The 16,199-nt window shown below is 35.4% G+C and overlaps 1 protein-coding gene across 1 annotated transcript in view; it reads right to left on the bottom strand.

Moving 5' to 3' along the window:
- The window catches only part of SPOCK3 (SPARC (osteonectin), cwcv and kazal like domains proteoglycan 3), a 221,862-nt gene that overhangs the window by 58,960 nt on the left and 146,703 nt on the right, over nucleotides 1–16,199 (bottom strand). The window contains exon 6 of the mRNA XM_049833886.1: nucleotides 3,846–3,960. Coding sequence (XP_049689843.1) covers nucleotides 3,846–3,960 — 115 coding nt within the window. The remainder of the gene's footprint in view (nucleotides 1–3,845; nucleotides 3,961–16,199) is intronic.

The following is a 16,199-nucleotide window of genomic DNA, read 5'->3' as shown; positions in this document are numbered from 1 at the left end:
ACACCTGCAGACTCCAGCTCAGTGAAATCCCTACATTCACAACTGTGCAATCCAGTATGACCTGGATACCCCAAATCATGGCATATACTTGAAAAGGAGATTAGGGTGAAAACAGAACATGAGGCAATGGCTACACCTGGAAAATAAGACAGGCTCCTGTAAGTGCTTCCTCACTTGTCTCTTAATTAACACCTCTGTCTCTAGTGGTGGTGCCTCCCATTCATTCTGGTTTACCTTTCTTTCTCATTCTGCTTCTACACAACTCCCTAAGCCACCTCCTTCTTCCATACTGCTCATCTTAATTTATTTCTAACTTTGTGTAACCCTTTCCTCTAACAGTACCTCAAGTGCTCTTCAGATTTTCCCTCTCTTTTTATGGCAGCACTAAATTTGTTTTTCTTTTCTTTCTCTTTTTTAAAAATTACTGGAGCACCTGCTGTAGTTTATGTGATACTCATTGCTTTCTCTAAACTAAAACCAAAACAGAAATATGACAAGGAAAGATCCTTTTTTTATTGTGTCCTTTTTTGCTTGTTTGTTTTGTTTTCTTACCAACTTAATATATTTAGTTCTAGATCAAATTCTTAGCCCTTTCATTTTTGGATTCAACCTAACAGCCCCTGCACGTCGGTCAGGTTCAATGTTACAGAGTGTATTACTAAAATGAGCCAGCTTTCACAAAAACGAGGAAGCCTGCACCTACCCCATGCATTCATCAGAGAGATAGATTAGATAAACTTCAGAGTTTACTTCCAACTAATAGTTTCCTATGATTTTACAATCAGGTTCACATATATTTTAAAAGACAAATCTGTCTTTCTGAATAGTGCTTTAACCTTGCTTCCCATACGAGTGTGGAGTTCCACAACAAAACTATTTTGGGAAAGTTCATAGACATACTTTGCTCCCTAGATACACCAAAAATTCAGTAGAATTTGTCAATCTGAAGAAATGAAAAACTGTCTTTGGGGACGTATTTTAGGAAACACTCACTCACTAATCTTACTTTGCCTCTTTAGCTTCGTCAAATTTCTAAGCAACTGACATGTGTGTATGCAGCTTAGAACACTTAATGAAAAACTTGTATTCTTAGAACAAAAGTTCTTATAACAAAAGTGGTAACAAATTTTGTATTCTGTTACAATAATGGCTGAAATTTCAGTAATGATACTCAGCTCACTTTCATATTTCTCATGTCTCCTGGCATTTGGCCTTGTAAAGAAATAATATTCAAATTTCAATGTTGCAGTAAAATGTAGCAGTTGGAAAAACCCTGTATTTTGCTTGCCCTGAGAATTTCTCAGGACAGGATTAGTGTTAATTCCCATACTCATAAAGGATCTTTTTTCTTTTTCTTTTACATAACTAAGCACAAGTAATCTTGATCCCTTGGCAGTATAAATTTTCAAGAGTTCATTCCTAGGAGTTTATTTGTAATTAAGAACTATTCCATTTTCTTGAGGCCAATAACATTTGTCTACAGATAGTTTTCAGTGTTTAAGTACAGGAGTACTAAAAATAGAAACAGTATGCTTGAAAGAACACACACAAAGACAAAAACCAACTGCATCAGGTAAAACAGCTTCCAGCAGAGAAAATGCTAATTCTTTTATTTTTTTTTTTTTTGGTAAAAACTGAGGGCAATGATACTATATTAAAAAACTAACACTGGAGAATAGTAGGCTTGCTGCTCACACAGAGATGCTTCTCAGATCATTATCTTAATTTCACTTCACGCCCACTGTTACGCAAATATCCCCACATCTATGCTGGAGATGCAGAAAATGTTGCTAGTGAAAACTGCAGCTGCATTAATGCTATACTCTATGTCTTATCAAAGCGGCCACATTAACCATATAAGGCTGGGTCTTCCAGTGTTTTTCATTGGGGCTGGCAATGCGAGCAGATGACAGATTTATCTATTTATTTACAGTTACTACATGAAATTGTAAATTAATGCTTTAAAAAACCTCAAGGCTGTATCTTTTTGCAGAGGGGTGTCCTGGTTTCAGCTGGGATAGAGTGAACTGTCTTCCTAGTAGCTGGTACAGTGCTGTGTTTTGAGTTCAGCATGCGAAGAATGTTGATAACACTGATGTTTTCAGTTGTTGCTCAGTAGTGTTTAGACTATAGTCAAGGATTTTTCAGCTTCTCATGGCCAGCCAGGGCACAAGAAGTTGGCACAGGACACAACCAAGGCACCTGACCCAAACTGGCCAACGGTGTATTCCATACCATGGGACATCCCATCTAGTTTAGGAACTGGGAAGTGGGGGACGGGACGGGACAGGGAATTGCTGCTCGGGGACTGGCGGGGTGTCGGTCGGCGGGTGGTGAGCTACTGCCCTGTGCATCACTTGTGTATTCCAATCCTTTTATTACTACTGTTGTCATTTTATTAGTGTTATCATTATCATTATTAGTTTCTTCTCTTCTGTTCTATTAAACCGTTCTTATCTCAACCCAGGAGTTTTACTTTTTTCCCCGATTTCCTCCCCCATCCCACTGGATGGCGGGGAGTAAGTGAGTGGCTGCATGGTGCTTAGTTGCCAGCTGGGGTTAAACCACAACAAGGGGTTATAGCATAAAGAATATTTAATTACACATATTCAATCAATATTTAATTAAATCAATGATGTTGCTGAAGACCAAAAAACTGACCTAAAGGAGTGTTTCAGAGAAGTTTTTTAATGACTTGTATGTGTGCACACAGGTCCATGTTTGCAGTGGTCTTCTCTATTCATTGTTAAACGAACATTAATTCATTTTTTAAACTAGGAAAAAAAATAGTTTTGGCAGTAGCTACAGCTTATCATGGAAACAGTAAGAGTCTCTTGTACAATAAATTTGGAATAGAGCATCAAACCATAATGGATTACCAACGTTAACATAATCCAGGAATGTAACGCTGGTTTCTTTTATCATTATAAGGTTGCTACAGGAAAAAAAACCCCTTCAAAAACAAATTTTGGTGTATTTCCAATGAGGATACATTGCATAAAGATTTTAGATTACTCATCAAAAGTGTGACTATACAGAAGACTATACAGAAAGAAAAAAAAATACATCTAACAGAGATCAGTCTAAAGAAATAAAAAAATGCAGACCTCCAGTCATGCTGTTCTCAGCAAATTCAGGTCCATGGTGGCCTAAAACCTCATTCTACGATGGCTCTCTACTCAGGAGTACCAAAGATGGTATCCTGTCTTGTTTAACAACAACCTTCCAAAGTCACCTGGGAGTCACTGAAATACAAATACACTCAGTCACAAATTTTTTTCTCCAGTTGCACTAATGGCTGAGAAGCATTGCAAAGAAACTGCATTTTCCAGCAGCCTAATCTCATGCATGGTCCAAAAGGAAGCTGATTTATTCCTATCACTTTTCAAACAAAGAACGCACTTTTGTATGACAGCCTTTACTAATAGTTCCATAGTTTAAGTGCATCTGCTTGCTCCTATGAGCAGTAACAAGGACTTTTAAGTTTCCTCTTTTCTATCACACTTCATTTTCTTGAATATTCAACTGAAAACACTGATGAGCAAGGAATGAATTTTTCTTTGTCTGAAGTACAGCCATAAGCATCTTGAGGAGTATTAAAGAGTAAAAAAAGAACAACAATAACTCATACTACAATAGCTGCATTTGAAAAATACAGTGGTATTTTACTGTAGGCACAATTTCAAAACCTACAGCAAAGAAAACAACCTTGAATAAAATAAAATAATGCTGGTTTTATTCAAGAATAATCACTGTTTGTGATCACTGTACTCTTCTGTGAGCAAAAACTTATTTCCTTCTAGAAACAAGCTGTTAAATATATCATACAAATTACCATCACTCACCTCTCCTATCATTTCTGCCTGCATTTGTGGATTTGTCAGAAGGGCAAGGGCAACGTCCTTCGCATTTCACTGAGATTTGTTTTCCTAAGACACAGGCTTGATAGTCTAATTTGCACTGTAAGGAAAGAGAATGACTACCATTAATATAAACATCTTTCATAATAAAAATCATAGCTCTTTAAGTACTTTGAAGCAATCTTTCATGAAGTGCTTAAACCTTTGCAGACATAGGTGGTAGGAAAAAAATTGTGCAGTATACGCTACCTTTGTACTAAGAATTAGATTAGATAAAAAGTTTTTGTTCCCTAACCTGGCTACAGTTTCAGACTCAATTCAAGCATGAATGCACTTGTGGTGTTAGACTGATTTGAATATGCATACTAAATGGAAGTAGACTGCATTGGTTTTATTTGTATTATATGAGTAAATAAAGAAAGCACCAATAGTCATTACTGATAGGAAGTGATTAACAGTGAATTATAGAATTTATCACTTAATTTCTACCTTTAAGATGACAGTATTGTAGTATTGACAGTATTGTGCCTGTACCTGATGCAATTCTGCACAGTGACAGTCTTTTCTGATATAGAAACAGATTAATTTTTGTGGTTCTGATCTGTATACTTACAGATCCAATTGAGAAACCATACAAAAATTAACTAAATCTAACCAGGAAATGGAATCGTTGTTTCAAGCATATAAAAATAACATAGTTGAAGACCACATACATGGAGAATAACCCTACTGTAAACATTGTCACTCTTACTGAGAAGCTGAACTTTTATTCTAAAAGGAAAGTTCTTGACATACAGATCTTTCTGCAGGACATTTTGCCAATGTAATATCAGGAAAAACACAAACCAAAACAAAGGAAAAAAAAAAAAAAGAAGTTAAGTATCTACAAAGAGCTTTTTAGGAAAAGGAGGAAAAAGAAAACGAAAGGAGGAAGATGGCTATGGATAACACTTCATTTAAACAAAGGATGGAAGATGTCTCATTAGTCAGGTAAGAGATATGTAACTTAAAAGTGTAGGAGTCAGAAAACCACTTCAAGTAACAAATAAAAATATGAAGTGTTTTCTATGCATCACAACACTTCAGAAGAACAATCTCAACAGAATTTCTGCCTTATATTCCCTGGCACATTTTCCGTTTGGATATTTAACTTCAGTTTAATGCAATTCCATTATACAATTACTATGATTTCTGGCAATCCCTAAAGTTGAAGTTTCTCTCTCCCTCCTAAAAATGAGTAAGGGGTGGGAGCACTGTAGCTATGTAAGAACAAAGGAGCCTCCTGAAAGACTGCACTTGAGGTTTCCACTAGTATGCAGATATAAGCACTGTGAATTTACAGAACTTTATTAACCTTTTGTGCAGTCAGACTTCTAACCATGTCACACTGTCATGCAGTTCTCTACCCAGCACAAGCTGAACTGCATCACTGTATTGAAATAATACCTTTTTGCACCACTGCCAATACCAAAAAGAAGACATATTAGAAGCGAGAGAAAAGAATACGTCAATTTTTGTGTATTTACATAAAATCATCATTATAGTTCAGTTTTGAATGCATTATCTTTTGCCAAAAAGGCATGGTTAAAGGACAATGAGACTAAAAGAATCTTCTGACATAAAAGAACAACCGATCAACTTCAATTGAAAGCTATACAAATAGTATTAGTGTCTCATAAAGGACCAGAAAACTGAAGCAAAGCAAACAGCTCTGCCTATGTTGACCATGAAACAACTGAATACCTTTTGTATCCCTGCACAATTATCCTGGCTGTACAGGAGATTGCTTTCATTACCCATGATGCCCACCAGACCTCTTTCCAGACAGTGCATGACCTAATCCATATTTTAATAGTTGAAACAATCTTCAGAGTTAGTAGAATGGATCATAGCCCAAATTTAATATGTGCTTCTGTGGAAAAGAGGTATCTTCCCTTTTTTAAGATTGGAGAACTTTTATCGTTCAATCTTAGTAGCTTAAAGAGTCAAATCTACAAATAGCTGCGCTTTACGTTTTGATTACTTCCTCTTGTTGACTGAAGTTAATGAGATAACCATTTAAAACTGACATACAAACCCATTTCAGGTTTGTTTTACTGAGCATCAGAACATGAAGAGTGGAAAACAGATGAATACTTTTTTATTTTTTGAAGATTTCTTTAATCCTTTCTTTGACAGATTTTTTTTACAGACTCCAGTGCTTCTATTTTGTTTCACTTGAATGTTGAAGAAACTAGTAAATACTTCAAAGCTGCTCCTGCTAACATAATTACTTGTGAGTTTAGTCCTTCTGATTTATTTTTCTTTAAAGTTGTCTACGCAGCCCTATTTGCAAACAACACTGACCTTTTAAATGTTAAGAAAAATTTAATGCCTGACACCTGCCACCGGCACTGATACCTGAGTTAGTGAGTGCAAGGTCAGCACGTAACACTTCCAAATCAGTACTCCACTCACAGGTATGCTAGAATTTTACACTCACTGAACTCATTTTATGGACAGGCAGGCAGCAGAGAGAGATTCCTTGTCTCCAGAAACAAAGCAAAATCATGGTGCTTGCCTAAGTTAGAAATAAATCATTAGGCTGTTCTGACAATTTCATATCAGCAGCTAATGACACCAGGAATATAACTCTCGTTCAAACCTCTTGTCCTTGTTCCCCAAATAAACAATGCACTGGGATATTGCAAAGGCAGCTCAGCTAAATAAAGGCAGGTCAGAGTTCCCTCAACGTTGCTCTCAAACTAGTAAAGAGGCAAGCAACATACCTGAAAAACTCCATAGAAAAAGAAATCTGTGGCATACAGAATATGAGGACACAATAAGAAGTAGCGGTACAAAGGAGAGGTAGTGTTGGGAACAGTGATGAAATAATTTGTTTTGTGGGGAAAATATCTGAATAGTTTAAACAGCAGAAAAACACAAGAACTATTATGTGATGTATAGCAACAAAATAATTCCAATTTATTTGGCTTTATTAGTGACTTTTCTATATGGGGAAAATATGTCATGAAATTTTCAAGAAACTCATCTCTTGGATTTCACAACATTTCTTATTTATATTGGTTTTATAAACTGTTAACTGCTTGTGCTACTGTCATCACAATCCCTTATATACATGCAAAAATACCATTTTCCTTCTGAATATATCTAGCTTTTTATCTTCTGATCTTGATTCCCCTTTCCTTTTAGCATGTCATTTTTCTACACTGGAGTTTCACCATGTCTTATTTGTATGTTTGATTCTAAGGATGCTTCAGTTGTTTGAGTTTTCACACATTTTGTTTCAAGACAGAAGAACAGGTATTTCTGACTTCAGAGCAATATGCTGCACAGTGCTTAAAAAAAAAAAAAAAAATTCAATACAGACAAAGAATATGTACCACGTCAGGGTCTCTTGGCAATGTATTTCAGGATGAAAAATTCCTCATTTCTGTACTGTCAAGTGTCCCATAGAAAAACGCAATTTATTTACTCATATTATGCCTGTTTGAAAAACTGTTGAGTCTTAAATGGACTCAAACATTCTTCAGCATTTGCCCAAAGTAGTTGTTTAGTGAACTAGAGACGAGCAATTAAACATCAAAGAACATCAAAGAATATATGTCATCTTTAGACATGACTCATGCAGCTTTACTGTTATTACAGTAAAGATGAGAATAGTTATATTTCTGGAACAACTACCACAGTGTATGTTATTTTGAAATTCATGAACTCTGCTCTTACAACTACTGTTATAGAGTTGGAAAGATTAAATGACAGTAATATATTTCATTAAGGTCTGCTACCTTCCATTCCAAAGTAGCTATCTGTCAAAGGCTGCCAAGATACATATATACATATGTGCATATATACATATATATATAAAAGAGTCTAGTTTTGCCCCAAAATGGAAAAAAACCACCTACTTTTCCATGGCAAAATAATGAAAAAAATGAAGATACAAGGTAAAAAAACTTATTATTTTTGTGTGCATTTGATGGGCATGAATACAAGGACAGGATAGATTTTATTTGTTACATTAAGTTCCAAACAATTCCAACTTCCCTTGTGTTTGTAAACCAAGTTCCAGGTAAATATCATACATTTCCATATATACATGTTTACCTTTAGAAAACCCCCAAATCACCCCCCCCCGTGACCAACTGACCCAATTTTTCAAGTGTGAATGACAGTATGCATGCCACTAATACACAGGGAGGATGCTGATAAAAATCTGTGACTTGGGAAAACTCTTTGATGACTTCAAATACACAGGAAACCTCTACAGAAAGGAGTAATATGTCAGCATGAGCATCACACATACAGAGGTAAAATCTCTATGTTGAGCGAAAAAGAATATTCGGAGAATATTTATATAGTCTAGAATTTTTCAAATTAGTTGAATTTGATATTTACATCCTTGAACACTTGAACGGGCTCAGCAAATTTACAGCCATTGAGAATTTATGAAGGACAGAGGATGTACTATTAGACTGGAAATTAATGAAAAATGAAGAAAATAAATAAGGAAGGAAAAGATGGTCTCAGAAATTACAGAAAAAAACAGCTTTTAAGTTTGATTTCTGGGCACCTAGAAGAAGAAAGGAGAGGGACCATGACATAGGGTTTTATCAGGCAAATCACAATAGATCTAGTTTCATTCTATGGATTAAATTCTAGAAAACAGAGACATATTAGATTGCAAGTACCTTGATTTTACCAAGGCTTGTCACACACTTTTACATGGCAAACTGGTAAGCCATACTGGGAAGTATGTTATTTGTGTGCTCATACTGTAAGATGAGTACAAAACTAGTTGAAAGTGATCCTCAGAGAGTAACAATGATCGGATCACTGTTAAAATAGAAGGCTGCACTGAGTGGACTTTTGCAAGGGTAAGTCACAACCCTGGAACTGTTCTGTCTTTTTATTAATGGCTTGGAAGATGAAATAAAAGATATCCTATTAAACATGAAAGAGGCTGGAATAACTTTAGAAGACAGGACTATAATAAAAAATACTCATATTATTGAAATAGGCTAAAAATATAATGTAATTCAATACAGAAAACTGCAAAGTTCTACTCTTAGGTAGACATAATAATCACATTTAAAATACAAGCTATGGAACAACTGGCTAGACAACCCTTCCAATGGAAAAATAAAAATCTAGTGATCATTATGAACAATTGGTGTTTAAAAACATCACCATACCAGGATATATAAATAGGACTGCAACATACAAAACACGTAAAATAATTCCACACAGCTCTGGCAGTGCTTAAAATAGAGCATCCTTTACAGCTTTGTGACAAGGTTTCAAATAAGATGGGAATTAATTGGACAAAGACCAAAAAAAGATTAACAACAATGATCAGAGGCCTGGAAAATAGAGTCACTGAGAAAGAGGCTCAGGGCGTGGGGATGTTCAGTCTTGAGAAGAGAGGATTCGCATAACAGCTGGTAAATAGGAAAAAGGCATCTGAAAGATACCCAAAAAGAATACCCTGATGAATGTTACAAGAAATAATTGGCTTAAATTGCTGCAGAAAAGTTTCAGATTAGAAACTAGGAAGACTTTCTAACAATAAGGTTAGTGAACTATTAAAATAAATTGTTGGAGAAGTTTATTGAATCTTAATCATTGTCTTTAAAACCAGGATTAGATAAACCTGTCAGGAATGACACCTGTATAGTTTATCTTGCTTTGAGAAAATGGGTGGACCAGATGGTATCAAGCTTATTCAATGAAGAAGTACAGGACAGACCAGATCTGGAAATGAACCAGTGTCAAAAGACTATTGCTTGCATAAATCTTGTTCATTTGCTGGAGAGATTGGAAGATGTGTAATGAATGAACTAGGGAGACTGCATGAAAGAAAAGGAAAATAATGCTTATGCTGGTCCACGGATCTTGGATAACTGGAGCAAAATTTGGTTTGGTACTGAGTGTATTTGTGCTCTCCTGAGCTCTTGAGAACCTGAGATCTGGTTTGGGAACATGCTAAATATTTTTACATAAACTAAAACAAAAATTAATTGAACATATAAATGCTTTGCAATGTGAAACATGGAAAAAACAATCCTTTAATGGGACATCCAAATCTCACAAATATTTTTTTCTGCTTCCATCTGTCTGCAGAACCGTATTCTACCTGTAAAACAACACTCACACAGAGGGACTGTGTGTGAGTATAAATTAGTTACTATTTGCAGACTTCTCAAAATCTGTATAATAGAAGACATGAGACTGTACTGAACAGTGCAGAGAAAATGAATTACTGATTAGATAGAAGACAGGTATGTCCATTCTGTGTGTTAAGTGAGTGAAGAGTCCTGCGGAAAAAAAGGCAACAGAATTAAGATTGCGTTATAAGTCTACCCCAAAAGAAAGACAAACAGTGCTTATGCAAAATTAACTTTGGCATTTCCCAACATATTATCAATTTTTTTTTTCTCACAGACTTAATTCTGTTCCTTTTTGAGAATGCTCCTACCTCAGTGGCAAGATAACTTATTTTTCCACAGTAGTACTGTCTTGCCAGGAAGATCTAGCAGCTTTTAAACAAACTAACTAAAGCTAAATAATGAGGATACATGAGATTTCTCCAGACAGTAAAGAACAGAAGCTCATGCACTAGTGCCTTCAGTTGCAGACTCCAGACACTCCCTCCAACTCCTCCTTTCCTTTACCTTATACATACTGGACAGCTGGAAGCAGATGGGGTACATCCCTACAGTATGCAAGTCAGCAGAAGTTAGCTGCCAGGGAATACACCTGGATCTCTGATGCATATCACATCCATTATGTGCTTCAAGCCCTTGATGGTGAAAGACTGAAGTTCAGCCAGATATGTCAACACACCCTTTTCTACCATATAAACATAACTTCGCAGTATTGGGTGAAGTGTGACTTCAATGTGAATTAAAGTCTTTTAGAAATTTTCATGTGCTGAGGTATATGATGCTTACAGAAATGCTTTCTAGAACACCATCACATTTAATGCTGAGCATTTAGTAAATTACTTTTAGATAGCCGATAACTAATATTTATGCAACTTTAAATAGTGTTTCATCTTTGAAAGGTAACTGTCATCTTTAATTGTACCTTATCTCAATAATGAGAGTTCTGTAGAAGTCCATGACTTTTTTGTGCATTTAAAATGAAACAGGGCATGGTATCTAATTCTAAGAAAAAATACACTGAAGAATAATTAAATTCAGATTCACCTGATAATTATTAGTTCACATGCTACAAATACTTAATTAGAACGTATACTCCATATAGGGAAGAAGTTAACAGGTTTTTTTTCTTGTTATTAGCAACTGTGGGTGTGGATAATGATTCTGACACTAACCAGTGAGACAGAAGAGAATAAGAGGCCCTACTTCTGACCCCTCAACTCTTCCTTGTTCATTCAGCTCTAACCAACCTTCCAGTGTACAGAAGAGGAGAATAAGTGATCTAGTGGAGGTGAAACTGAGGATATCAGTAGGCACTGGGGAATTCCAAAATCTTACCACTGTAGTCTACAAGTTGTACACCACAGCCTTCCACTGCTACCTGCCAACTGAATCTTCATAGGTCGAGCAGCAAAACCTAGCTGTAATAGTATGAATAAATAGAATGGCTGAGAGAATTTAGAATATCCTCTCAAATTTACAGGTTCCTAACAAAAAAGCTTACAGTTCTTCATTCCCTGTCTATTTTCTAGATGATCAGCAATGGGTGGTTAGGAGATTTTTGTATGATGCAATCAATAGGATCTCTAAGAAAAGAGCTCTTTGCTATAGTACCATGAAGACAGATGCTGAAGAAGAGAATGAAGGGTTAAAAATTTCTTCCAGTATCATCATGTGTCTTATTGGTAGAAATCTCTCCTGTAGAGCTCCACATTCATGCATCAATACAGATCTCCGTTTTCTCTCCGTTTTTAGAACCTGGTACCTCTGACAGTTGAACAGATAATCTCTGATTACCAGGACTCAGTACTGGGTGCTTTCAACTTAATTTCATGCTATTTTGCTTATCCATGTTACCCATTTTCTCACTTTATCCCTATTTCACAAAACTTACATACATTCCCCTGCTCAGAATTTGCTTTTACTGTATTTTGTGCAAATTGCTATGTGAAGTTATGGCCTCAGATTTGAGTCTCCTAAAGTAAAATATCTAAGAAACTACAGTATGCTTTAACTGGGTTGGTGACTCCTGTCACCAATCATGGGGGCGGACTGGGCAGAGTGAGTGTTGATCAGGCTATGGTCCAGGTCCAGTTCAACATGGAGCATTACTTGATAGAGAACATGGAAGAGAGATACAGGACCGCTTGACACAAGGGGCCGATTCCAGGCAATGTCTGGTACTGCTTCTTTGTGCAGGGGTGTCTCTTTACGTTGGCTTAAAATGGAGGTGAAAATATGGCCAGAGTTAGTGACATTCATGTGCTAAACCTAATTTTGAAATTATTATAACATTTTATAATTCTTTACAAAAAGCAGCCAAGAAGGCTAAGCAGTTGCAATACAGAACTTCAAACTAAAACCAGCTAGACATAATTCCAAGATACCACATTTTCAACTAATTCAAGCTTTAGAAATTAAAAATTAATGTGCAATTTTATCTATGAGTAGTCATCCAGATCTACAGATGTCTTTTGTCCTGTCAGTAACCTGTTAATCACGTGTATTACTTACCTAAACAATTGGAGTTTGGGTAAAAAGCTTTTCAGCAAACAAGTACTACCATTAAAAATGGAAATAACCTAAAAAATATTAACCATAAAGACATGCAACTAGCATTTTGACCAGACAACAAAAGGAAAAGTGCCTACTGAACCAAGACCCTGAGCAAAGAAAATCTTTTGTGGTTGAAAGAGAACTGATGATATGTTGTTTATAAAGCTATGAACTAGGGAAAGCAATTTACATGACAAAATGAGAATCTGTATGCAGTTTTCTTCCTGTTCACCTCTATAGCTCTTGCCTGTTTTCTTCAGTGCTCTGCAGTGCAATGGCATAAAAAGAAAAGCCTGAAATCAGGTCAACTAGCTATTAAATCTTTTTTGGACACCCTAGAAAACATATTAAGTCACAGAAACATGCAGATAGATGCCTACTGGGATTATTCAAATCAGGCACCTACCTTTCTTTGCTTTCATACTTGGAGGCTTTTAGAGACACAGGATGCTTAGGAGCTTCTGAAAATCCTTGTAAGGACCTATCTGCTTTTTAAGTCAGCCCTCTGAATCTTTAGGCACCTACTCAGTTTGGCAAATATATACCTAACCATCTTATTCTACACATTTTGCAAACAGGTAGACTCATATTTTATACCATCAAATGAGAACATAAAGCTTTAATTAATGCTAAATGACAAAACCCTGTGATATCCCTACTTGAAACATACTATTTCCAGTAAATTCAAAAGTATTAATAATAATGCTTCTAGTCATTTTTTGTGTAAAAAAAGTAATATATTACCTCATATCCAAATTAATATTTCAATTTTCTTTGAAGACAATAAATTCTGTAAAAAACAAGATATTTCAAATATAAAAATATAAAAAAAATATTTTGAGTGTTTTAAAAAAACTGATTAACAAAAGGGTTAAAAATATATAACCGTATTACTCCTACCTACATTATTCCTTCTGATCTTAGCTTATTCCAAAATTATATACACTGATGCAGTTTGAAAGTACACTAACAGCTTCTTGTAAGCATGCTTAATATAAAAAAAATTCTCTGACATATACATGCATATACTTAAGTATATAAATTCTGATTCTTATTCAGAACTCTTGCCCATATAGTCCAACTTTCAGCATTTCACCAGGCTCCTTGTTTCAAACTTCATCACTTTTAGCAGACCCAAGCTACAGATGCACAGAATGTCACTCAACGCTGTATGTACATGAGATCCTTGGTGTACCTCATTGCTAGCATTCAGTTTTGCAATTTCGAGAAAATTTCTTGAGATAGAAAAAGGAACATTGCTCAGACAAAACTAACTTTACATTTTTCAAGTTCCCACTTCAAATTTGAAAATTAATATTCAAAGAAAAATCTAAAATGTGAGCAAACCCATTTAATTCTCCTAAACCATCTTAAAAACAGCTGCCTATTTTTGGTTCAAAATCAGCCAAGAAAGATTTTCACTGATTTTTTGGCTGTCATGCAAATTTCTGAGTAATGGCAATGCTAAAATAAAAGTAATGGCAAAGCTACAAAGCTTTATAATAACACACAAATGGCTTCTAAAAGCATAGAATTTTTTGTTAAAAGAATCTGCTTATTGCTTATTAACATGCATTATCACTGTATTTTTAATGTGGTATGGCTTCCTAAGCCATGCTGACTGATTGCATTACTAATTAAACAATTTCAATTTATCTAATTAAATCTAAGTTGAAATATTTATAAAGTTATATGTGAGCTAAAATAGCATCTAAAGGGCGTGCTCATTAGTCTTCAAATACAGGAAAAATAATGAAAGTAATAAAAGTAATGTGCACAGACCTAGCTAGTCCATGCTGGGTTATCCCATCCAAGTTTATAAGACACTTAAACTACATTATGTCAATTGTTTAAAAAAAAAAAGAAAAAAAAAAAGAAAAGAAAAAAAAAGAAATTCGGTATGGTTACTTACATTTAGGTGAAACCTTCATCAGTGCACTACAGAATCACCATTTGGATCAGACGTTAGACACACCTAGGCACTCTCAGTTTTCTTACCATTTCCTCTACAGCTCTCTACTCTTTTTTCGCCCACCTAGAAATGTATGCTGAAATTCATCTGAACTCCAAGTACTAGATTTTATTTATTAAACAGTCGAAAACAGAAGGTTACATGTGCTATCAGTGAAGGAAATGTTTACGAAATTCCACATTCATAATGGTTTTCACACTGTCAGGGAAGAAACATGCTGTTGTGCAAGTGGAGGTTAATATTCCAAAGCATGGATGTTTTTCCTTAGATTACATGTATCTCTTCTTGAACTTACAGAGATATGTCTTGTGTAGAGACACACAGAACTGTGCCTAAATCTTTCTACTTTTTGCTCTTAGTATTTGATCTCTAAAACATATAAAAGATTTCCCTGTTCTGTCAAACACATATGGATTAAAATCAGGACAACACAAAGCCAAGTCTTCATATGTCTTTCTGAATTAAGAGCTAGAGCGGCAAGTTTTGCTACACAAACTCTTATTTTTCTCTTCCAGTAAGTCCATGGTGGCCTACAATGCTCCATTTTTTTCCTGAAACTTTGCTATGATGCAGAGGACCCACCTCTGATACTCAGTCATATTTTTCAGATCCCTATCTGTCTCTTGGTTCTCATCAATGTCCAGATCTGTTCTTTGGGGACTTCAGTGATTTTACTTTCATACTTTTTTTCTTGTTTACTCAAGATCTCATCCAAGAGTACATCTTGGATGAGAAATATTTGGTTTCATTTGTTCTCAAGATTAATGTAGAAAAACAAGGAAGCAGAGCAAGCAGCAATGTCTTAACTTGTGGAAGAAAGGTCTATTATTATTTGCTCCTTGTAAATTTAGCAGAAAGCAGATGCTTAAAAATCATTGGACATGTAAACAAAGGTTGGACAGTTCTCTTTGCTAGAAATTACTGAAGTTGGGATAGATCACAACCACACCCCTGAAGAAAACTGACAAAGGAAGACATAAGACAGGTTTTCTGAAGGACTCCATATTTCAGGAAAACCTTAAGGATTTTGTTTGAGAGATGGCTAAAACATTTTGAACATTTCTGAATACCAATTTCTTCAAGGTTTCATCTTTGGTTGGTTTTGTGTTTTTTTCTTCCAAGAGGGACAGTGGCAGGTGTATATTAATGGTTCAAAGAGTCCTGAAGTGATCAGGAACTTCACAGCAAGACCCAGTGTTGTGAAATTCACACAACCCAGAAACTTCTGGATGTTTCCATATGTGGCTCTGGATATTTTAAAGTGACATGATTTGAGGAGGGAAGTGAATGTGGTTACCAGGTATGCCATTAGAAAACCTGAATCCCAGACAGTTTTCTGTGGTTCAGTTGAAGAACTGTATTCTTTTACAGCCATAATCTTAATATGCCTGAGCTATGACAACATGTATTTGTTTAGTATCACAATGTTGAATGCTCAATGTGTCTTATTAAAGACCATGAAATAAGATTAGTACGCATTTAACAGAAGACTACACAAACATCAACCCCCTTTCAAAATAATTTTAAAATTCTATATTATGGATGTATTCTAAGCAGAGAATCTTAAGTATATAAAACCAGTATATTGGAATTAGAGCATCAGAAATACTGAAAACTTGAAGGAATATTCAAACAATTAAGATACAT

Source organism: Accipiter gentilis, chromosome 3 (genome assembly GCF_929443795.1).
Source record: "Accipiter gentilis chromosome 3, bAccGen1.1, whole genome shotgun sequence".
In the NCBI taxonomy this organism is placed as follows: Eukaryota; Metazoa; Chordata; class Aves; order Accipitriformes; family Accipitridae; genus Astur; species Astur gentilis.
This window is presented reverse-complemented; position numbering and strand designations above follow the sequence as displayed.